General features: G+C 37.4%; 1 protein-coding gene and 1 non-coding gene across 5 annotated transcripts in view; one reads left to right on the forward strand and one right to left on the reverse strand.

The window, feature by feature from the left end:
• Positions 1–24,887, reverse strand: part of LOC134679845 (uncharacterized) — a 151,992-nt gene that overhangs the window by 68,881 nt on the left and 58,224 nt on the right. For 3 of the 4 annotated variants that reach the window (XR_010100402.1, XM_063538747.1, XM_063538749.1), the window contains exons 2-9: positions 9,311–9,419; positions 7,904–8,041; positions 6,626–6,743; positions 6,009–6,127; positions 4,182–5,254; positions 3,542–3,765; positions 2,943–3,110; positions 1,780–1,934 (exon numbers count right to left, since the gene is read on the reverse strand). Coding sequence is in view for 3 of the 4 variants with exons in the window: in XM_063538747.1 (XP_063394817.1) it covers positions 1,780–1,934; positions 2,943–3,110; positions 3,542–3,765; positions 4,182–5,254; positions 6,009–6,127; positions 6,626–6,743; positions 7,904–8,041; positions 9,311–9,400 (2,085 nt within the window). In the remaining variant the exon portion in view is untranslated. The remainder of the gene's footprint in view (positions 1–1,779; positions 1,935–2,942; positions 3,111–3,541; positions 3,766–4,181; positions 5,255–6,008; positions 6,128–6,625; positions 6,744–7,903; positions 8,042–9,310; positions 9,420–24,887) is intronic. The other variant, XM_063538748.1, reaches the window with a different exon arrangement.
• Positions 13,960–14,031, forward strand: Trnaa-ggc (transfer RNA alanine (anticodon GGC)). The gene has a single exon. It is a non-coding gene; the product is annotated as a tRNA-Ala (tRNA).

Below are 24,887 nucleotides of genomic sequence, written 5' to 3' on the forward strand. Positions count from 1 at the left end.
GTCAAGTTAAAGGTTTCCTGGAAGATATCGCTTTTTAGCGATAAGACCGCCTGTTGTTTAACTCTTCTTGATATTTTTGTATTCTTTATATTGTTTTCTGTATTAAAGTCTGCAATAAAGAGTATTTATATTGTATTGTAAAGTTATTAACATAAGGGATGATGACACATATTTAATTTTATAGAAAAAATCTAAGTTAAATACATCTTAGAAAATGAGCAAATTATCACAATATATTGGACACTTACGCTACGTCTTACGTAGGCGAACAACGCGCGAACGCGGCGCGGCGCGGCGCGGCGAAATCAATCCTTTGATGCCCATAGAAGTGTCCTACGTAAGCGATCTCGTTGCGAACGCGGTGCGGCGCGATTTGCACGCGAATGTCAGGCGGCGCGGCGCGGCGCGGCGCGGCGGCGGCCGCTTTCGCCGCTTTCGCCGCGCCGCGCCGCGCCGCATTCGCGCGTTGTTCGCCTACGTAAGACGTAGCGTTAAAATGTATATGGAAATGATAATAAAAGACCTACAAAATTTCCATATTTTTTTAACTTCCAAACAAGAAATAAATGGTACCTACCATTCAATTCATTAAATTTTATTAAAAAAGGCTTGTATAGGCAACTAACCAATCAAAATAAAAAATCATTAAAAAGTGTATTATTATGTTTAGCTAGTAAGATTTATATCATAATAAATTGCCTGTCCATTTTAGAATATCACAATGTCAATTTAAGCATAAATAATTAAAGCATATTGATAATCGTTGTTGAGCATATGCTTGATAATTGTTTTAACTTTATTTGACATCACTTTTAATGATAACTAGGTATGTATAAAGTACATACGTACCTTGTATATGTATAGATGTAAATCTATTTCGGATGTTATTACCTATGTAAGGAATTTATTCAAGTTATTGTACGGAATTTTCCGCCACTGTAATCAGTTAATTATACTCACAAATAAAATAACTTTGAACTTTCTCATTTATGTAATTATTAGCTGTTTTCGTACGCGTGGTGATGTATGGTGTTTGTGATAATGTAATACATGAACATAGATTATTCTGAAGCAAGATACGGTAAATATAGGGTTCATAATAATTTGTTTCAAATTACTCTAGCAAGCAAGTTTTAATTATAAAACCTGTACTACATACAAACTTCCATCCCCTTTTTAACCAAGGGGTTGAAATTATTCAAAATCGACTTTTTCTTGTACACAACATAATATAAATCTAACCTGATATGCAAAATTCAATGTCTGTGAAGTTGGCATATCAAAGTTTAGCAGATCACGTTTTTATTGGAGTTCTATTAGCATGCACCGTCGTTCTAGAGTTCCTGATACTTTTTAGCAATAGTTCTAGCATTTTTACCGTGAAAACCAATACTATGGAATTTCACAAAATGATATGCTAAGTTAGTACATACTAGCATATCATTTTGTTACAAATGGGATACAAAAAAATTTCTCACTTCGACACATAGTAACAAAGAGTTCCTGACACAAAAAAGGCATCTTTGAGAACATTAACTACAATTTTTAAATATATTTCAGCCCTGCCCAATCCTGCCGAGGTTTCCTCGAGGGACAACAGTTTGGGGTTCTTCAAAAAAGGAGTGTACCTACAGGATTAACTAAAAAGGTTCGCAATGCGTAATTGCGTATGTAACACCCCTGGACTTGCAAGCGTTCATAGGCTACAGTGACTGCTTACTATCAGGCTGTGTGCTTGTTTACCACCGACGTGATACTCAAAAGGTAGTAGATTCTTACTTGTCTTGAAGGCGATTCGATCCGCTGATCGCTGTGCGCGTGGTCTCCCGATATGCCGGAATCTCCCGACTTGTCGGCAGACTGGTCAGACCGCGGTGAGGACTCGGCTGTTATGTCGGCTGACACTTTGGTCTCCACGGCTAGAGGTTGGGTCTCTGTTGAAAAAAATGCAGGGTATTTTTTTGGGCCATTAACAGCAATACAAACAGAAAATGCTAAACTTAAAGATATAACACAGAAAGCCGATAAATGATATCCGCATACATTGAATACCGTACTAGCTGGAAAGAAAGATTAAAATAAACAAGCTGTGCTAGCATAGTGTCGTTTCATTGAGAGTGTATTATGAACTAGAAACTAATAACTACATGTTTGGAACGGAAAAATAAGTTGTTAATACGCTCCAGCTGTGGAATGAATTCCCTGCCGAGGTTTTCTCAGCAGTGAAAAGGCTTAGGTATAAAGTTGAGACCATTGGAAAGTAAAATCATGTCTCTTTCATGTACTCCTGAATACTTTATTAATGGATACACGAACGGAACATTCTAGGTTAAGTACAGATGAAGTACAACTTAATCGGAGAGCTTAACTTAGAGATGCCTCTCGCTGCCAGACTTTCAATTAACAAAACTTGCTTGCTTAAAAAGAAAACATGATGAAGAATCATCCAAATACCTCCATACGGCACTGTTATTTGGGCAATTATGCGACCCGTCTGAAGAGGGCACGGAATCCTACAATACAACAGGGGTCTTGCCATAGACTAGGAATATTCTAAATATCTATATAATGATAAGTTAGTTATAAGTTTGTAAAAGCCACTAGAGTTATGTTAGAGATGTATTAAGTACCTGTAACTTAATTGAATTATGTATGTACTTATGTTTGCTACACCCTATTCAGGGTCCATGTGATACCATAAGAAATGTAAATACCACCTAAAAATGTACCATGGAAGCAAGAAATAAATGAATACTGAATCCTCTAGACCGAGTTTAGAGCAATTATTTCATGCAACCAATGATGCCAAAAATGCGGGGGTGCGCGAGACGAGGTGAGCGTAGTCCCGTGCCGTGATTGGTCCGTTCAAAGGCACGGACGTCACACAAAGACACTATCGACTCGAAAATAAAATGGAGTAAAATTACCATATGCAGTCTTACCTGAAGCTAGAAGAGCGTCCAACGTCGCTAGCTGCCTCCACGCTGCCGCGGGAGAGAACCGCGGCACCGCGCGTTGTTTCTTAGGCAGCGTTGGGCGCAGGCGCAGCGCTATTCCCAGAGAGCCGTCCGAGTCTGACGCGTCAGAGGAAAGCGCGGATTCTGAAGACACTGGAAAAGGGTAAAGGAGGTAAGTTACGAGTGTCAACAAGTTTGTAAAAGTATCAAGCGTAATCAAAGGCTAATCGTATTCAAAGGTTTCTCCTAAGCTAATATTGTAGGGACATCCTTTGGTGAAATGCTGTGAAACAAGAAAAAATACAACACTTTGAAAGTTCTTTATTGTTTTTCTGGAGAAACTGTATTTTATCCAGAAACTTTCCGCCTCACACAGCTAAACTGTGGAATGAACTGTGGTCTGCGGTATTTCCGGACCGGTACGGTCTTCAAACCTTCAAGAAAAAACCGTACTTACATTTTCAAGGCCAGCATTGCATTTACTACCCTTCTGGTGTTGCGTTCTGGGTGTCCGTGGGCGACTTACCATCAAGCGATTAATCTTCCCGTATGCATAGGAGGCAAACCATAAAAAAAATACTCACAGTTCTTAACCTTACAGTCCTCTTTCAGCTTGGCATTGAACTCCTCAAACTCGGCATCCTCCGCATGGTAGCCCAGCAGCTTCTGCTCGATGGCGTGGAAGTTGGTGATCTCCTCGATGATGGGGCTGCCGAGGCCGGGGAAGTCCTTCAGGTGGTCTTGGACCTCGAACTGTTTGCTCTCGATCATGCCGAAGTAGAATTGTTTTGAGGGAGCTGGTGTGTGCCTGGAATATCACAGTGCTTATGAGATTTACTAGAAATTTGATGTTAAGACTCGCTGGTCAGTCTACATTCGTAACAGTAAATTTAATGGAACAATCTTACAGAAATCGATCTTGTGTAGTAAATTCATTAAGTCCGTCTTTTGTACTTACTCATTTTTTACGTAATGAAGTAAATAAATAAGGCATTTATTCCAAATAACTTTCTTGGTTGTAACCAAGAAAGAGTGAGATGAAAGAAAGTATTCTTGCAAAAATGACTGTAGATTTTGATTGAGTTTCCGGTTGCAAAAGTTCTTTAATATCAAATGACCGTAGTTAAATCTACAACCAATTGATCATGGAAAATATGACACGACCGAATATGAATCTATTCTGCAAATGGTTTTAATGAATTCTGGTAGGTGTTCGGTACTTACTTTTCCTTGGATATAATATGATTCGACGTCTTATTTCTCGCGGGCGAAATCTTTCTTATCGGAGAGATCTTTCTCGTAGGTGAGTGTTCAGGAGTTGACTCTTTCCCAGACGCCTGCCCTCTGTCAGGTATCGCTCTACCTTTCTCTTTACTCACTTTATCTCCATGTGTTATTACATTCGTTTTACCATTGACTTTAATCTGAGTTACAGTTGACTTGATTTTACTTTCAGTAGCTCTGGTTAGAGGTCTTCTACTAACAACTGCTTTAGTTTCTGGCTTGCTAACATTCGTTTTAAGACTAGACTCTTTGACTTTGCTCGGTATTTTCGTTGGGTTTGGTTTCTGCGTCGTTTTGTTCTGACTAGTTTTATTTTCACTTACATTAATTTTAGTCCCTAATTCGTTTCTTATTCTACTTGTCGCCTTCTTTAGTTCCGCTTGAAAGTCATCTTTTTCTTCACTATTTTTAGGTAATAGTGAAGGAAGAGATTTTCTCAAAGGCTCACTCGGTTGGAGTCTGGATCCCTTCAGCTGTTCGCCTATAGCTTTCATCCTGCTTTCGTGCGTTGTTCTTGGAGATTCGCTGTCTCGCTCACACGAGATTAGCGCGTCAAAAGTCTTTTCTCTCCTTAATACGGGTTGTTCTGTGTCAACCTTTATAAATCGTTCTGAATGTCTAAAGTTTCTATTTAGCAACGGTGTTTTCCATGCTTCGCTGTCGTTTGTCTTGGATGTTTTCGCTCTACATCCGCTGACTCTGTCTATTCTCTTCCTGTAATCCTGCTTTTGTAGTAAATGTTCTTCTCTCTTCAAGGAGGCTGTACTCTGAATCATGTTTTGAGTATCAGGATATTTGAAGTGTTGTTCCTTGTCCTTGTAGGGTGACCTGTACCGTCGTTCGAAGGACTGGTCGTCCAAGGACTTGTAGGCCGTGTACGAGTTCCTGGCAACTTCAGGCTCATGGTTGAGCTTCTTGGTCTCATGCCTGGTCCTGAAGAGCCGGAGCTTCCTTTGGGGTTCCGGTCTCGCATTCCCTTCGCTGGAATCTGGCGATGAACCTTCACGGTGCTGCTGGAAAGTGTTAAGTGTGATTAAAAAACTTGTAAGTTACTATCATTTAAGTATTAATCACATTTGTGTCGATGCTTATTGAGCACTGAGATGGCTTTATTTACTCCTGTTATGATTTTACTTCGATTTATCCCCTCAATTCCCAGAAACCATGACTTTTATGACACAAGACCATGACTTACAAATTTAGTCTGAATTTGCCGGCTAGTTAGGTAGATATAAGTGATCACAATTCTTATTTACCTACACTACACTTGACAATTCGGTAGCTACAAGTATGTTGTGCTCACTTTTGACCCATTTTTACAAGTGACCCATTTTTTACAATAGCCGCTTTCCTCGGTGACCGCCCGTAGATATCAAACTGCCATGTTTGAATATTTACAGCACGAAAAAGACCAAGATTTCCCTAGATGTTATTGACTACCTGACAAAAACCTAAACCCCTCCTCGCTTGTGATCAAATGTGGTATAACACTTTAAACTCTCGCGTTTTGTACACATATTTAATTACACAAACCACACCACCACCAGTAGTGGTCTCTCCTTGACCACAGCTGGTGCAACTCAGCTGAAACGTCGGAATTAAAGGTAAAAGCAATTAAATTATATCGCGGTAGACCCGTTTGTGTAATTAAATATCAAATGTGGTATTCTGAAGACCCCCCCCCCCCTCTCCGTGGGACACGTAGTAAGTATAGGACCAGTCATCATCAGGATCAGTATCAGTGTTATGACAAGTAAATTCTCTTACATCATTGGTAGGCGGTGGCGGTGCTCGGTACTTCTTCCTGAAATGTCTCTTGGATTTTTGCTTCGGTTCCTCCTCTCGCAGATCAGGCTCGGAGCCGAATCTCTTATTCAAACCGCCATCTGAAAATACAGATATTACTGATTAGCCATTATTAGATACTAAGTTTTTGGCAAACAAAAATTGATACAAGCTTTTATCGCTGTAATTGGCTGTAGGTACTTTTCTTTCCACAGGCAACTAATACTCATCGAGTAATTCTAACAACCACAAACATAATTAGTTTGCGTTGTTTTATCACAGAGTTCCTGGGAACTCTGGTGCCCATGGTGTCATATTGGTTGTAAATTTTCGCTTGTGGTGCCTGCTGGGACACAGTAAGCAATCGATAATGCACTTACTTCCGTTATCACTAAGGTCAATATTTGTTGAGAACGGTACAGCGAGTCGAAGCTCGCTGCCACTTGTGCTGCTGATCAGGATGTACTTGTTAATCGATAATGTACTTACTCTCGTTATGCCTAAGGTTGAGATTTGTGTAAGAGCGATGCAGCGGCCCGAAGCTCGATGTCACTTGTGCTGCTGATCAGGATGTACTTGTCAATCGATAAGGTACTCACTCTCGTTATGCCTAAGGTCGAGATTTGTGTAAGAGCGATGCAGCGGGTCCCTCTCGCGAGCCCGCAGTTCGCTGTCGCTCGTGGCCCCTGCCGACCGGGACCGGTATGCGTTGGAGTGCTGAAATATTAAACATCATTATCATTACATTTATTTATATAAATATTAAGATCTTTGTGATATGAAATAGGTTCAGTAGGGTCATATTGATAGGTAGATGTTTGATACAAATTATATTCGTAGATATACAACCAATTTGTAAAAATATATGACTTTATAATAATTAGGCACTAAATTAAGCAACTGACCTGAAAAATTCTTAAAAACATTTTTTTGTATCCTACCCGTATCACTAGACCTTATAAAACAAAGTCCCCCGCCGCTTCTTTCTGTTTGTGTGTATGTATGTTCGCGATAAACTCGAAATCTCCTGAACGGATTTTCATGCGGTTTTCACCTATCAATAGAGTGATTATTGAGGAAGGTTTAGGTGTATAATTTGTTAAGGTATTATGTAGGTAAACCGTTCGAAGCCAGGGCGGGTCGCTACTCTATCATATCAATGCTTTATTGTAGCTATTGGGCCTCTTTTAAGTACATATATAATTTACCAGTATGTTGAGGTATATTTTCCGCAAAAGTATTAACACCTTTAATAACCGTTTTCCTCGCGACTGAAGGAAGCGGCGATTTTTTGTAATAATCGAAATTCATTGCGTGCTAGCGCCTTATTTGGGATTGGTTTCAGTGATTGTTTTTCGTCAGCTGTTTCTGTTCCTGACAATGTTGTAGTGATACAGAGTGTAGGTGTAATAATGAAGGCAGAATTATATTGAGAGCTGCTATACTTTAGTGGTGTCGGTCAGAAATCGGCAAACTTTTTAGAAAAAAAGCCAACTGTTATATTACTTTGTCTCCAAGTGTTAATTTTTTGGGTCACTTGAAGAGCCGCAATTGTACCACCAAATAGCCGCGGTTTACCGACATCTGGAGTAGGTAATGCTCGTAAAATGTAGAACATGGCTACTGGGGCACAAAGGTTCTTGTATACTCGTACCTAGCCACTGCAAACCGGATAAAGCAGCCAGAGGATCGGATAAGAGTTATGATACTGACAGGGAGTATCAGATGCACGATTGTATGCAAAGAGAAGGAAAATATGATGAAAACTGATTTCTTTTTATCCCGAATAATGAATGGCTTCGTTGTCCTACTGCGTTGTGCCATCTTTCTCTTCCTTATGTTTATAAAATAATTGATGAGATAAATAAATGTCGTACCACATGCCCATGTGAGGTCCTGGTGGTCTCGGGAACTACAGAGGTCGGTCTTCGTCCGCTGATGGTGCCCCCGGAGTGCAAAATGGCGCCGTTGTCCGTACTGCGCAGCCGCGGCGACTCTGTCAAGGACGGGAGCACCTGGAAGTTGGAAGGATTGGTTAATAAGATTTTGTCAAAAATGAAAATTTTGGTACAATACTTTATAGCTGACTGTACTTTTCTTTCCACAGGCAACTAATACGTGTCCATATTGGGTCGCATAATAATTGATTGTCCTAATGTAATGTTACGCATAAAAGGAGCATTCCACGAGACTGTCGCTTACATAACGCTTTTGCCTTGTATGGCAGCTACCTCAATAAAATACGTGAATCTCGAGAATATACTGCCAATTTGTTAGCCAAGTCCTGAAATATTACCTGACCCAATATCGCTTACTCAGCATTTCCAGAAGTATTAGAAGAATTGCGTTATGTAAGCGACAGTCTCGTGGAATGCCCCAAAACTCATTTCGCATAATTGTTATTGTACTGGAAATATTAACATTTCTGAAAAAATATAATACAAACTTAACCTAACCTACCCTATTCTACACAAACTAATGCAAAATATTTTCGAAAATACTTTCTGTTTCAGCTGGAGAAAAAATATGCGTAAAGAGATTTATGCGTAACATTACATTATGACAATCAATTAAGTATTATGCGATGAGATAGGATCCCAACTAATACTCATCGAGACAATTCTTACGACCCCAAACAAAATTAGTTTGCGTTGTTTTATTTCAGAGTTCCCATGGCCACCTACTGTCTCCTCGATCAGAGGGGCTACCGCGAAAACCAAAATTCGAAAATTGAGGGGGGGGGGATCTTTCTCTTTTACTCCAATGAAGGCGTAATAAGAGTGACAGAGAAAAATGCCTGCAATTTGCGAACTTCGATTTTCGCGGTTATAGCCCAGATCTGCTCCATGTCATCATAATATTGCATAATGTCATCCGATATATTTATGTATGCAAAATTTCTGATAAATCGGAAATCGGGAAGTGGGTCAAATTTAGCTTCAAGATTTGACCCACACTAACTAACATATCTACATAGTACTACCTTTTAAGGATCTCGTGTTAGACCGGGCCGTTCCGACCCGGAGCTTCCGGCAGTTCCGGTGCATAGTTTTAAATGGAAAGCATCACGTGATCACCTGTCGTGTCATAGAAAAGCAAGCACCGGAAGCTCCGGCCCGGACACGGCCCGGTCTAAAGTGAGTTGTCCTTTAAACGGGCGTGATTTTTTTGACAGAAGTTGAAGTAACAATGCTTTTTGTTTAACCGCTTAGGGTTAACTAGGGCGAAAAATCATTTGAAATAATTCATTCATGCAGCCGACATTAAATATCTAAAATGTTTACCTTCGGCGCGTGTCGGAGCGGTTCGTGGGGCAGCGTGTGCGCACGGTGCGCGCGCAGCGGCGCGTGCTGCTGGCTGCCCGCTTGCCCCATTGCGCTATTTTATCAGCATCTGAAGAGAAGAAAAAATCGTCAGTTAAACAACTGTTGATAGAACTGTTGGTAAATCTAAGCGTCACTAACCCGAGGTTAACCGGCTAAACCATTAACTCAGTGTAAAGTTGTACTGGTAACCATGGTAACTCCAGGTTTGACCGGTTAACCCCGGGTTAGTGGAATGGTGCAAGTAGCTCATAGTTTCGTAATGGCTGAGGGCACGGAGGTGACAGAAATGTCTTCCCAGGCCCTTGACATTCTGATAACTGATGAAAATATATGAGACATAAAGTTCCTTTAATAACGTGTTAAGGGGTCGTCCAGAAAACATGTGATCATGGACGACCCCTTACTTCTAAAATCGGACACAAAGAATCCAGAAAGATGAGAAAATAGGAGTTTTAACAAAATTCCGACATGGCATTTTCTATGACGGCTGATCGGTGGTTACTGACGACGTCACGTGGTACTTTCCATAGAAAACGAAGCGCTTTAAGCCCTGGCCCGGCTCCGGCTTGGTCTAGCGTGAGTCATCCTTTCATAAGTACGCTACATATAAGTCACAGTTCTACTTAAATCATGATTTAAGTAAGCAAAAATACATCCAATTGGGTTGGTATATTTATAATAAAAACATCTGGAATTTAACAAGAAATCGTCACAAAACACGTGCGTATAAACGTTTTCTTAAAGTAAATAAAATTACTCCGTACATGGACCAGTACGAACGACCACCAAACACATTATGCGAGGTGAACAGCTGGTGTTATCAAACATACTTCGCTGACGATTGTTAGATCTTATGTCGTTGGATTAAGGTATATTTAAGGTTAGATAAATGTGTTGGTTAACTGCGCAGAATGCTCTGCGATTATCAATGTCAAGTGAATATATAACTGTAATTCTACTAATTATATGTCGGCATTAATACAAAGATCAGCAAGCTGGATAGAAAGATCAAGTGTTACGTCTTGATCTGAAGTTGGTCCAGGTATTTATTAGTAACACATTTTTGTTAGACGACCAAGCTCTAGAAGAGATCCATAGCAAATAATGTATCCTCAGCCTCTTATGTGGTGCGTTATTCATGTTTCATGATGGTTATTAATCGCAAAATTCAGACAAAAGTAAAAACCACCGATGATCGAAATCATCTTGAACTAAAGAAAGGACGCTTAGAACAAGGAATTTCGTATATTGACCCGTCTGTTACTATTTCTATCACACGCGCGTAATTATATTGCTGTCCCGCTCGCACAGTGTCATTAACCTTTGGCACCACCCTTTATTTAGATCGGTTTTTCATTTAGAACATTAGAGTGGACTCTGTAGTGATGACTGATTATTCGGTGAGCTTGATTTTCCTTGTCTTAGCCTTAACATTCCATTGTAATTACTTATTATTATGTACGATTACTTCAAAGATCAAAGAACTAATTATTATTTATGAACGTATACATATATAATTGCTTAGACATGCTAAAGCTACCTACATTACACACACATCCAGAATGCGCTCCAAATGTACAGTCAGCTGCAGAGAAAAGGTACCACCCCTGCATACAAACTTCTATGTAGCGGTGGTACCTTTTCTCTGCAGCTGACTGTACCTGTTCGTGAAAAATACCTTGAGACTTATTCTAATCGTAATAACAGGTTATGAATTTGCTCTGGATTTGTCATGTACCTACTTATATGATCTGTCAGTATCAAAAGAAAATTGAAACTTGTATTCGATAAATTTTCTCTGTATTACGATTTGTATCAATCAAAATTTTATAACGTGCTCACTTCCTTAAAATTAGGCAGGCCAGTTTAAACGTTGTGCAAGTGCGTACTGAAAATGTTTGGACATATCATCCGCAACGCAACTCTGGGCGAGCTCGCTCCATCGTAGGCCACGTCTACGCCTCGGCTAGTCTGTGGCCATGAGTAAGCCCATTCATAATAAAAAAAAAACGAAAAGTCGATGGAGCGGTTGGTAGTGCAGGGTAGAGTGGAAGGTCAACGTTCTCGAGGCCGATCTCCTACAAGGTGGACGGATCTCATAAAGTCCATGACGAAATGTTCCCGGACTGAGGCTGCTCGGAGTGCCACAAACAGAGAGAGATGGAGGAGTATCGCAACAGCCGCAATAAGCATAGAAAAGGACAACCCATAACCACGACCACTCTGACAAGAGTGTACGACTAAGGAGGAGGAGTTTAAACGAGCTCTATGGACGCCGCTGCTTATAGATTTTCTATTAAATTATATGAATAAATTGAAGCTATAAACAACGATAAATCATTTTAATAACCTAAGCTCGGCAACCCACGAAACTTTTACAAGTATCCTTAAATATTATGACGCCTCTAAATCTGTGGAATCTATTGCCGGGTCATATTTCTCGACACACCCTGGGAGGGCAATTAGTTGGGATTAACTTTCTCTAAACGATTAGAAAATATTGGAATATTCAATGTATTGATGTACAACAGTATGCCTAATACTAATACATTCTCATCTGAGAATAATGTTAGAGTGATTAGGTACCCATTGAAGGAAAAACTTGACATTATTATTTAATTTTGTACAGAATTCATAATGTCCTCATACCCATAAAATATTTTTAAAACGCGGCGACACTTCTTTGATAAACTTTATTGACAACCAACAGGTCAAATCCATAACAGTTTCTGAGCAAGAAATTAAAACCAGAATTGGGCTTCTAGTATAGTTTTTAACTTCTGATTCTACGTTAAAACACGTAAGTAATAAGAAAATACATAGTTGTATCAACAATTTATATACGTCTAAGTATTTCAAACTTAGTTTAAAACAATATTATGTACACTATTAAAACTACATAAAACTATATCTTTACTGATACATAAATATACCTATTAGACTCCATTTTATATCCTCTAGTATCAGAAACTCCACAATATCAGTACCATACAAATGAATAAATTAACTAACATAAAACACAAGTTATAAAACTGGAAATAACTGACCTCTCCCAACATAACATTAAAATTAAAATCTCCAGAAGCAATCACATTTGCATACTAATCCCCATTTTATGAAAATCCCTTTTAATCTATCGACTAATACCGAAATCAAAAATAAAATACTTTCGAATGTTATAGGACTTGTAGGTCCACTCGACACTAACGTCTTTTGAGTGTCGATGTCGGCGTCTATAGTTCGGTGTTTTAGCATTAGAAAGAACTTGCAAGAAGGTAAGCGATCTTGACATGTCTTTTAATTGAAAAACACATTTTAAAAATCATGAATTATTGCTTATGAAAGCAGAACTGTATTAGATTCATAATTGTTACATATTTGCCGTAGCTCATTTTTAAAATGTGTTTTTCAATTAAAAGACACATCAAGATTGTTTACCTTATTTCTAATGCTAAAAAAACGAACTTTAGTCAGCGCTATGGAAAATGGCGTCGCGGCGCAGTACTTTGCGCCAAAGTTGCGTCGAGCAGCAGCCATAGAGACTAGACGCCGACGCTAGGGAGACGCTAGTGTGGGGTAGCCTTTATTGAATAAAGATATACCTAAGAGTTACTTTCGACGTAAATTGTTTAGAAGAATTTTCTCGGAATGTGAATGTAAGTACTTAGTTATTTTAAATGTTTTAGGACGGGTAACTTTCTATGGTAATAAATACAGTTTCAATTGTAATTATAGAAGAGAGAACACGTCCGATGTTAGAAAAGGTGCGTGATTGTCCACACCCTTAGATGTAATAGTTTCGTAGGAAAACATCACCAAATCACATAAATCTAAGTATAAGTATACTAATTTCTCTGATTTCGGTAAGTAATTACGTTATATGACAAGTTTTGATTAACCTCCTGAGACTATAGTTGTTTTTTTTTAGCATTAGAAAGAACTCCACAGAAGCAAGCGTGCAGTTTTTATTAGGCTCTTTAGTAAATAATTGTTGAATTATACAATGTAGCATGGTCAATACATGAAATTTACTTCAAATTATTACCGCCAAAAGTATCGGATTCGACGGAACCACAAGCTTACTTCAGCGAAGTTCTTTCTAATGCTAAAAATAAAACTATAAATGTAGGTAGACATTAGAATGTACATATTCGTTGCAATCTAATTTGAACCTTTCATGAACCAAATAAAGTAGCATTTCTTTTGTTTTGTTGCTATTTAAAACAAACGAAATTCCTAACTCTTGTGATTACACATTCTCCACTCCACACACCACTCTTCACAGAGGAAACGAAGCGTATTGAAATACCTACAAGAGTGAGCCTTATGGCGGATTTCCCAACTAAAAATTTTACAAAACGGTCTTTCCCTATATTGACCTTAACTGGGTAAAATTTTCTACACTCACATGAAAAATAAAAATACATATTTAACTACTTAACTAATAAAAAAAAAATAATTATAAATACAGATGTCAATCACAATGAAAAAATCAACGATGATCAGCTCTGGCTCAGAGGTAGTCAAAGGTTGTGAACTTTAGAATGCAGGTGTCGCTAGTGACGTTGTCATAGTTGCAATGACTAAATTCACATTTACTGACGGAAGGTCAGCTGGCGGAATTGGTAACGCATTGGACCGGCAATCCAAGGATGTGGGTTCGAGTCCCACGTTGGCCAGAGTTGATCGTCGTTGATTTTTTCATTGTGATTGACATCTGTATTTACAATTTATAGATTGTAATAATGTGGTACGTCCCACAATAAAAAAGGAAAAATATATTTACATATTATAATCTATATATATAAATGCAAGTGTCCTGACTGACTGACTGACTGACTGACTGACTGACTGACTGATTCATCAACGCAGAGCCGAAACTACAAAAGCCAGAAAGTTGAAATTTGCACACCAGATGGCATTTATAAAGTGTACAAGAGATAAGAAGCGATTTTGAGAAATTCAACCCCTAAGGGGGTTAAAAAGGGGATGAAAGTTTGTATGGGGTTAAAGTTTTCTTTTAAGCTAGGAATTTGAAACTTCGTAAAAAGATATATCATTAAAATACAAGAAAACTAATTTCAGCGTTTTTGAAAATTCATCCCCTAAGGTGATGAAAAAGGGGTTGAAAGTTTGTATGGATATCAAAAAAATTTTCAAGTGGTGGACTTGAATCTTTGTATTTAGGGATATTATTAGAAGACAGGAAAAGTAATTTCAGCGTTTTGTAAAATTCATCCCCTAACAGGGTTAAAAAGGGGTTGAAAATTTTAATCCATTACAAATGCTTCGAACCTTCGTAGAAAGGCATAATAGCCGATTACAAAAAAAGCGATTGCAACGTTTTTGGAAATTCAACCCCTAAGGGGGTTAAAAAGGGGATGAAAGTTCGTCTTCAGGTGCAAATTTTATTTTAAGTTAGGAACTTGAAACTTTGTAAAAAAGTATGAAATTTAAAGACAAGAAAACTAATTTCAGCGTTTTAGAAAATTCATCCCCCAAGGTGGTGAAAAAGGGGTTGAAAGTTTGTATGGATATCAAAAAATTTTTCGAGCGCGGGACTTGAATCTTTGTATTTGGGGATATTATTAGAAGACAATAAAAGTAATTTCAGCGTTTTGTGAAATTCATCCCCTAACAGGGTTAAAAAGGGGATGAAAGTTTGTATGGGGTTAAAGTTTTCTTTTGAGCTACGAATTTGAAACTTCGTTAAAAGATATATTATTAAAATACAAGAAAACTAATTTCAGTGTTTTTGAAAATTCAACCCCTAAGGTGGTGAAAAAGGGGTTGAAAGTTTGTATGGATATCAAACATTTTTTCGAGTGTGGGACTTGAATCTTTGTATTTAGGGATATTATTAGAAGACAGGAAAAGTAATTTCAGCGTTTTGTAAAATTCATCCCCTAACAGGGTTAAAAAGGGGTTGAAAGTTTGAATCCATTACAAATGGTTTTGAAACTTCTTAGAACTAAAGGCATAATAGCCGATTACAAAAAAAAGTGATTGCAACGTTTTTGGAATTTCAACCCCTAAGGGGGTTAAAAAGGGGATGGAAGTTCGTCTGCGGGTGCAAATTTTATTTTAAGCAAGGAACTTGAAACTTTGTAAAAACGTTTTAAATTAAAATACAAGAAAACTCATTTCAGCGTTTTTGAAAATTCATCCCCTAAGGTGGTGAAAAAGGAGTTGAAAGTTTGTATGGATATCAAACATTTTTTCGAGCGCGGGACTTGAATCTTTGTATTTGGGGATACTATTAGAAGACAATAAAAGTAATTTCAGCGTTTTGTAAAATTCATCCCCTAACAGGGTTAAAATGGGTTTCAAAGTTTAAATCCATTACAAATGCTTTGAAAATTCTTAGAGAGGCATAATAGCCGATTACAAAAAAAAGTAATTGCAACGTTCTTGGAAATTCAACCCCTAAGGGGGTTAAAAAGGGGATGAAAGTTCGTCTTCAGGTGCAAATTTTATTTGAAGCTAGGAACTTAAAACTTTGGAAAAAGGTATTATATTAAAATTCAAGAAAACTAAATTCAGCGTTTTTGAAAATTCATCCTCTATGGTGGTAAAAACGGGGTTGAATGTTTGTATGGATATCATGCATTTATTCGAGCGCGGGATTTGAATCTTTGTGTTTGGGTTATTTGGGTATATTATTAGAAGACAATAAAAGTGATTTCAGCGATTTGTAAAATTCATCCCCTAACAGGGTTAAAATGGGGTTCAAAGTTTGAATCCATTACAAATGCTTTGAAACTTCTTAGAAAGACATAATAGCCGATTACAAAAAAAAGTAACTGCAACGTTTTTGGAAATTCAATCCCTAAGGGGGCTAAAAAGGGGATGAAAATTCGTCTTGGGGTGTAAATTTAATTTTAAGCTAGGAACTTTAACTTTTTGGAAAAAAAGGTAATAAATTAAAAAACATGAAAACTAATTCAAGCATTTTTGAAAATCATCCCCCAAGGTGGTGAGAAAGGGGTTGAAAGTTTGTATGGAGATCCGATATTTTGTGAGTGCGGAATGCGGAACTTGAATCTTTGTATAAGGGCATAGGTTACCTACCTATTATGAGAATACAAGAAAAGTAATTTCAGCAACCAACATCAAAATCCACTTGACTTAAAACTTCATACAACTTGCTAAAACAGAAAAGTACATACTTAATTTCAACACTGCTTGGATATGAAAATTATAGGTACTAAAGATGTAAAATGTTGAAGATAAGATTCCACGCGGACGAAGTCGCGGGCAACAGCTAGTTGCATATACTCATCAAATTATACAAAATCTCACCCACATTTTATGCGTGCATTAGGCATATACTTGCGCGTGTAAATTTGGCGTAGGCACATTAGCATAAAGAAAGGTGCGCCCGCGCCGGCGCCGACGCCATTTCTCCCGAGAATGATGCGCGCGCATGCACTTTTGCCTTCATATAGCGTAGGGCCGCCAACGTGTGCTTTACTTGAATAGACAGTGTGTAGTTTTGAAACGACCGTATATTCTTAGGGTAAATATTTACTATTTAGTATAGGCCCGGATGTATGTTCATATGTTCAGGTAACTAAAAAAATATGAGTTTTATTTTTCCTTGTAAACTTCTGCCCGAGTGATAGACTATTCGTCCCTCTTAAATTAATACAGTTAGAAAAAGGCGAGATACTGTCGCGACCCTCCTGTGCTAGGCCTACAATCATAGCCACCATTTTATTGGTTAAGTAATGTGATAAACACATACTATATATACTCGTTCATTACATAAGTATTACATACGAAATACAAAAAATTGTCTCGTTTCAACTTGCGGTTGTAACTACTTATTAAAATACACACTGGATATTATTACGTATATCCCGGCAACTTTACAGATATCGTAATTTTTTTCACTTTCAACACGCTTTTCTCTTCTTGAGCAGTTTTTACTTTACAATACATTTAAAACTATCGCGAACAACCCTAACAATGTAATGGCGAGCCAATGCATCTCAACTAATAGCGGAGTTCGATGGTTTACATAAGGAGAAAACACTTTCCACGGCCACACGTGCTCGAGAAATTCTCGACGAGAATGGTGTAAAAACAGGGACGAGCCATAGAGAACGGTCCACCGGTTCGACTAAGTATAAAATTAAAAATGGGTACTCGTAGCAATACTCGTAGGTAAAATTAATGTTCCAAAACATACTATGTTTAATACTATTAAATATTCAGGGCCCGATTCGGATTTTGAAATAGACATCTATTAGATTTCTTTTAAACATCACCAATACGATAACGATATGTTTAAGATCTAACCTGTCAAATTTGACATTTGCGTGATTCTGGAGATATTACTCTTGAACGATTTCCACAGGATATGACTTAGAGATCCAATTCACATCTAATAGATATCTTACTCTATCTAACGTAAAAGCGACATTGGTTGCCCGAATTGCGCTGCAAAACAGAACTAGTTGATACCTAAACTATAACGTATCTAGAATGGATCTAGTAAGTGTCGTCTCTTGTGAATATATATCTTGAAGTTTGATTACGGCAGTAAGTTTGTTTTGTTTTGAACCTTACTCCGCTTCGTTTTGAATAGGCGTAAACCATATAGGAATATAAAAACGAAACTCTTAGTACATTTTTGACTTCAAAAACGGTCTACATGACTGAGACTCTGACGCGTAGGTTTCTGACTTGGTGGCTGGACCATCAATCATCATTTAATGAGTAACTTTCATCATCATCATCTCAGCCATAAGACGTCCACTGCTGAAATAGGCCTCCCCTTGGACCTCCATACGTGCCGGTTGGAAGCATCCAGCGTCTTCCGGCTAGTAATGAGTAACTTTAGCTTAACGAAAAGTTACATTTATTATTTTCAGGCAAGAAGGCATCACAGTATCGCCGTAACAACGAGGTACAATTAACTTCTCCTACCATTACTACACATTTAACACATTCCATAACCATCGATACAGCCACGGTTGACTAAAACCTATTAGCCTGGTATTCAATACCTATGTCTAATTAAATGTGATCTCAGAACGGACTCAGCACGGTCCAGCGATGCTTAGGCATTCTAATATTCATCAGTGTAATATCGACCTTATATTTTAAGTAACACAGTTTAAATTATGAAATACACTTTTTAAGTGCGAATTCTGGATTCACAAGAAAATAATATTGGAATTTGGACTTTAAGTTAAAGTGAGAAGGTTGAGAATTGATGAGTGTTTGGTAAAGAGCGTTTAATTATCGCGCTTCAGTGGGAATAGCGGGTTTCCTGGATAAAAAATGGTGTAACGCCTACTGATTGCTAGCCTGTTTAGTCAGTCGGCACTGAGGAATCTAGAAAAAATATAGATTTTTCTTAACAATAGTATCATCCTGAAAACCTCCTCCCCTCCTGACACGGCCCATTTTTCCTCAGTGATTTTGTATGGAGCTTGAGGGGTATTCATTTAATGTTGTCGATTTTAAAAGGATTTGAAAACAGTACAGTCAGATTCAGAGAATTTAACTCGCACTTGGCCAAATGAATAACTTAATTTAAAGGATGTGTGCGGTATTGTAGGTTTTGTATATGTGTAATATGTATTATACAAGTGTAGGAATATATATGTATTTAGTTGGGTATATATGGATATATTTGTTGCAGGTAAGCTGCTAATATTATAAGTAACAAAGAAACTTTTCGTATTTATTATTATTATTCTTTTTTCTTTTTCTTTCATTTGCTGTTGGTACAGTACGGATGTCTACCGTCTCCGATTCTCCTCAATTGCTCAAAGGTTAACTGGAAGAGATCCTTTAAAGGGATAAGTTCGCCTTTGTACTAATGACGAATGTTATTTTTCCTGTTTTGTTTTTATTTTTGTACAATAAAGTGTTTTACTACTACTACTACATTAATCTGTTCGATACATCTCTTATAATACTTCATAATTTACTCCCAGTTGACCTAACAGGGCTATTCTTTAAAGCCTCCATTAAAGTATAGCTAAGCTCCAGGCCGTGACAATTATCGCTCGTGATTTATATCGCGCAGGAATGCGATAAATAAGTATTAGGCCGATATGATTTATCGACGCGACATGTGAACTGATCATCGTGCCTGCGGGGTGTGAGGGTTATACCGGGTGTGGCCTGTAAGACGAGCAAATAATTAAAACATAGATTGTACTCCTCAAACGGTGACACTTTTGTTCAACAACTTTTAAAAATTATGAAGTATTTAGACTTCCTATTTTTCATACAAAATAAATATTAGCTTCAATGGACGTCATCGCCACGCCATATCATTGTGATTGACGTTGCTTGTCATCCCTTAAACATAACAAAATTCGCAATACATTGCGTCTTAGAATAAACTTTAGAGTGTATTAAAAATCAAACGATAAGTTATTACTAAAAGTTGCTGAACAAATGTTGGTCAGTATGAGGAGTACAGCCTACAGTTCAATTTTTTGCTCATATTACAGGCCACACCCGGTATGTAAGAGTGTAACTAGTATACGGGGTGTCAGTAAATTCATGATCATGGCACACTCGGCTATGAAAAGTAAGTAAGAAATTTTTAGATATAAAAAATCTTGCGATACGGAGATATGGCCGTCGCGTGGGTTTTTTTACGTTTAATCTCAATTACTCTGAAAATCTATTCGATACTATACTGCTGTTAAAAATTTTGGTCTTCCGATCCCTCGGATATACATATTGTATGTCACCAGCTAATTTTGTACAAAAACACATATACTGCTATGATATGCAGAGTAACAAATACGATTGATAAAAGATAAAAATTAGACATGTTATCGTGATTTTTTTTTGTTACAGAGCCAACATTAACCTTTTAAAGTTTTGGCTGAAGTCTGTCCTTGCAAATATTTAGTTACCATTAGATTTTTTTTTAAAGCATTGATTGTAAATCATAAGTTTTATGTTATTCTGCTTTTTAAATAATACTCACAAGTTTACTTTCTGTATATGATATTACAGTGCTAAACAACGACTTACCACTTATCGGTAAGAATAAATTATTATTATACATATTTTTACACTTAACTAGATGCATTCCTTTAGAATGACGCCTTGTTAAGTACAATTAAATTAACATATGTTTTAATTACACCGGGGAACCTATAACAATTACCATAAGGAATTCAATATATATTCTACGTTAATAAAAAAATGGCTTTCTCTGATAATTTTCCACTTGGTTACTTTTTCCATTCCATCGCGAGTCAAAGTACTAAAACGTAAAATTTCTAGATCTTAATCATTGAAAGGAAACTTAATATATTATTAGCAATAGTATAATTAACGATCACGCTACAAAATACCGATGATGTTTAGTACATTTCGCGTTAATACATTGCACACATACAGTTATCCCTAGTGTAAATTTCGTTCGATATAGTGACGTAGGTGTACGAGATTGCGTAGTGTCATTTTGTATGGGATTTTGAGTCTCCAAAACGTCCCGCTTTGCGCTCTTCTCAATCCCATACAAAGATAGACGTATAGCAAACGCAAACACACGTAACGCTATCGAATGATTTTTTTTACACTAGGGGTATCTATATAAGTTGTGGTTACCTATAATTAGATAAGCGTCAGTCATGATTGTTATATTGATTTAAGAGCATGTAAGATGTATTATCTGTTGGTAATCCTAAATAAAGAAAATAAAATAAAACATCTACTTGACACCCTGTATAACAACTCCTAGCGGGATTCACGTGGCCTTTGATCAGACGCTAATTTATATCGTTCGTACAATTTGGTCCACGTCTATTGCATGTATTTTGTGCCTTTGCCTTAGCCTGAGCCACGGAGTCTTGTTCTCACATTACCCTTATACCTACTTATGTTATAAGTACCTATCGGCATCAGAGTTCAGGTTACGTATAGTGCGATTAGGGTTACCAGATGACAGGAATTTTCCTGACATGTCAGGAATTTTGGCCTTTTGTCAGGATTAGGGACGGAACACGAAAATGTGAGGAATTTTTTTAATTGATAGACTTTTTTTATTATTGTAAGCATAGATTTTTATTACTTAATTTAATAATTCTTCCCGTCGTCGTCAAAAATATGAATGTCATGAAAAATATTCGGAAATCAGGAATTTTGTGTCAGGAAATTCTTACTTAAGAGCTTACTGTGTGGGACTAGGTCGATCTGTGTAAAATTGTCCTATAATATTGTCCTATAATATTAACCCTAAGTGCGACATAAAATAGTTGAAATAAAATAAAATGATGATTTAATGTGAATTGTGATATATGTAATTATATTTAATATACTTATGGTCTGTGTTGAACGGAACTTTCAATTAAAACGCTCAGGCTAGACAACAGAAGTATCCGAGCTATCTCGGTTGCTGATGAACGCATCTCTGCCCGCAGCGGTTTCGTCAGGGCTGTCACTTGCATAACTTTAAGATGCCTAAAACAAAATTGTCGTTTTATTTATTTATTTAAACTTTATTGTACAAAATACATACAACTTACAACAATGTACAAAAGGCGGACTTAATAATGTTTCATATTGAATTTTTGAAATGTTTTAATCGAGGGCAATATAGTGGAAAAATTCACATGCAAACTAGACTATATTTGCAATGGCAGACTCCATTCAAAACCTGAAAAGGTTAAAGTGGGCTCGATAAAAATAAAACGTTATAAAAATCACGAAAAAGTCAAATTTTCATTTATTTTCAGTGATATTTAGTTACCATGCATACCATAGCAGTGTAATTTTAGTATAGAATAATCGAGGGGTTTGTAGATTAAATTGTTATGCAGAAGTATAGCCAAATCTTCCGTCGCAACTTTCACGGGGTGCGCCGTACCATATCTTTTGCTTCCCTCTAATTTTCTAGATTTACGCCTCTTAAGCAAAGAGAGAAGTTTTTATCAGCAGCTTCACTTCAACAAATGTCGCCTACTTACCTAAAAAAATGCACTAGTTTCTTTAAAATATGCGGCGGCTATATTTCTTTAAATAAGTGGCGGCGCGTCAAACATATCCATAGGCAAGCCGGGGCTAATTCGGCTTAGGTACATATTTCCTTTACAACTGTGCTCAAACGTCCAAAGACAGGCAAGCCGGTGGGAATCGCCTTTTATGGACGCGCCGCCACTGGTACCTACATAAAAAAAAATCTTTAATAAATAGGCCAAGCTTAATTTTTAGCGCGGTGATTTTTTAATTAATCGAAATCTCTTGAAAAGTCTGCTAAAAATATAAATTAAATCGATAGAGCGATCATATTGAGGATTTTGTATGAAAATTGCATCTGAAATTAAAAAAAAAACATTTTACTCGTAAAAAACAATTAAGCTTTGTGCCTGCCCTGAGGACGGAAGCGCTGCGCGAATAATTTTCCGCGTCCGTGCGCGCAACCGTTCTGTTAATGGCTGCGCGGGAGTGGATCGCGGGCGATTATTCAAAGGGTGAGATCCGTGGAGGGGGTGAGATTGGCACGCAATTTTAAAGTTTCGTACAGATGAACCGGAAATAGAACATGACAAAAATACGATATATACGACGTAAGAAAACAAATTCATATACTTAAGGTAAATTCAAATACGGAAAATGAAATTTTTATAATTCCAAAATTGTAACTTCTTCTATTTCTTGTGAAATTTTACGTGTTAATTTGGAAAATTGCGTAACTTTCATATCTGCAATAATATTTATTTTCTTACTGATATACAACATTTGTTTTTACGAAGTTGCAGTATACGTTTTGCACACACATTGAAAAGAACTAACAACCTGTTGGTAGGTGTCACAAAATAAACTAAACTCTTTACAATAAATAACATTAACTGAAAAACATTAATGTATTACTTACTATGAATATTAAACGCAATGACTGTGATTTTAGATGTTTCTAAATGATTAATTCGCAAATTGAACATTAAGAAATTATCAGCTAAGCAAGTAAATGACCATGTTTCAAACACATTAGCTGCTTCCTGGATGAGCGACAGCCTTTACACCTTCGACTTTACAAAACCTCTCTACTTAACCAAAAACATCACTCCAAAAAGAGCTGTATGATTAAATAGATAGAGTGTAAATTAAAGAAGCATATGAAAGTAGATGTGAGGTTTGTATAGTAAGTGTGTGTTTTATAAGCGTGTGAAATCTCTAGTGATCCTCGATCATGGGAGAGCGGGCGATTATTCTTGCTCGGATGCGATGTTGAATGGGCAGATAGTGGGAATAATGGCGGGAGGTGATTTAGACAAGTCATAATTGTTTGCACTTTGTTAGGGTTCCGTACTCAAAGGGTAAAACGGGACCCTATTACTAAGACTTCGCTGTCCGTCCGTCCGTCTGTCACCAGGCTGTATCTCACGAACCGTGATAGCTAGAGAGTTGAAATTTTCACAGATTATGTATTTCTGTTGCCGCTATAACAACAAATACTAAAAACAGAATAAAATAAAGATTTAAATGGGGCTCCCATACAACAAACGTGATTTTTGACCAAAGTTAAGCAACGTCGGGCGGGGTCAGTACTTGGATGGGTGACCGTTTTTTTTTGCTTTTTTTTGTTTTTTTTTTGCATTGTGGTGCGGAACCCTTCGTGCGCGAGTCCGACTCGCACTTGCCCGGTTTTTTTTAAAGATGGCGATGGCATGATGTCTTTTGTAGGAAGTTTAAGCTACTGTAATACCACCCAAATTACCCAAATATAGTCCAAAATCTGACAAATATGGTCCAAATTTAACTCGAATATCTTTGTTGTAAAGAGGGAAGTATCTTAGCTTCTGACAAACGGTACTTTTTCATACAATTGGTACCTATTTCGGGAGAAAATGTTTTCCACCAACTAAATCTTAACGTATCACTTTGATTTTGATGTCGAACGCTTCAGCATAATATATTCTAGGTTTATAATACGAGTGAACATTAGTTTTTGTGATAAATAAATGACTGTGACATACGGACACACATTTACAAAATTGTAAGAGTTTCGCTTTTGCCATTTTGGTAACGGAACCCTAAAAACGAAGAGCTTTAAGAACAATCGATTGTGATATTGCAAAATCACAAAACGGCCAGTTACTATAACACACCAAGGTTGAACACAATTCCATTCAGTTGGAACAAGTATTCCCACATTGTAATTACGATATTAGCATAACAATTAAATCTGTATCGACATTAAAATGTCTGAATTCATTATGTCTTCAAAACAAAGGCTGCAGAATAACATCAAGTAGGTACCTACATAACCTATTTATAACATACCTGTTTATTCTTAAGGTAATGTTCCATTTCCGACCGCAGCTGCACTCTGCTGTAGTAGCGGCCTGAACACGTCGGTGTTATTGTCAATTTACGTACCTAGTAAAATGAATGACGATACCGACTGCAGTAGTGCTGCACCGGTAACGTCGCAACAGTATCCGGAGGTCGCGGGTTCAAACCCCGGCTCGTACCAATGGGTTTTTCGGAACTTATGTACGAAATATCATCTGATATTTACCAGTTGCTTTTCGGTGAAGGAAAAGAT

This window comes from Cydia fagiglandana, chromosome 3 (assembly GCF_963556715.1).
Source record: "Cydia fagiglandana chromosome 3, ilCydFagi1.1, whole genome shotgun sequence".
NCBI classification, from domain to species: Eukaryota; Metazoa; Arthropoda; class Insecta; order Lepidoptera; family Tortricidae; genus Cydia; species Cydia fagiglandana.